Raw genomic sequence first — 492 nt, forward strand, 5'->3', positions numbered from 1 at the left:
GTGTGTGTGTGTGTGTGTGTGTGTGTGTGTGTGTGTGTGTGTGTGTGTGTGTGTGTGTGTGTGTGTGGCCACAGGACACAGAGTTTCTCTGACTGGACCGGGTTTCAGAGAATCATCCCTCCAGAACCTGCAGTGGGTCACCAGTTCACAGAAACATCTCATGTTCCTGAAATCCTGGACCTTCTGCAGGTGAAGTCTGGGTTCGTTACCCTTCATGGTTCTGGCTCAGGGCGTAACGGCCTGGATGTGGGAAACCAGCAAACCAAATAAACTGAGCCATCTCTTTAGCTCAGTATCTTTAAAAAAGACAAAACAACAAGAGGGAAACCGTCCAGTGTGAAGAAACATAAAAGCCCAAAGCAGGTCGTTCAGAACCACAGACTGGAGAACCTGAAGCTCCAGATGCAGAAAACAGACAGAATGAGGCGATAATGCGTTCTCACATTAACAACACATTAACAACACATTAATAACACATTAACAACACATTAA

General features: G+C 45.9%; 1 protein-coding gene across 1 annotated transcript in view; it reads right to left on the reverse strand.

The window, feature by feature from the left end:
• The window catches only part of plxna3 (plexin A3), a 58,904-nt gene extending 58,624 nt beyond the window's left edge, over nt 1–280 (reverse strand). Inside the window, 1 exon segment of the mRNA XM_008402733.2 lies at nt 210–280. Coding sequence (XP_008400955.2) covers nt 210–280 — 71 coding nt within the window.
• Nucleotides 281–492: the final 212 nt, after the last annotated feature.

The sequence above is a fragment of the Poecilia reticulata genome, unplaced genomic scaffold (assembly GCF_000633615.1).
Source record: "Poecilia reticulata strain Guanapo unplaced genomic scaffold, Guppy_female_1.0+MT scaffold_253, whole genome shotgun sequence".
Taxonomy (NCBI): Eukaryota; Metazoa; Chordata; class Actinopteri; order Cyprinodontiformes; family Poeciliidae; genus Poecilia; species Poecilia reticulata.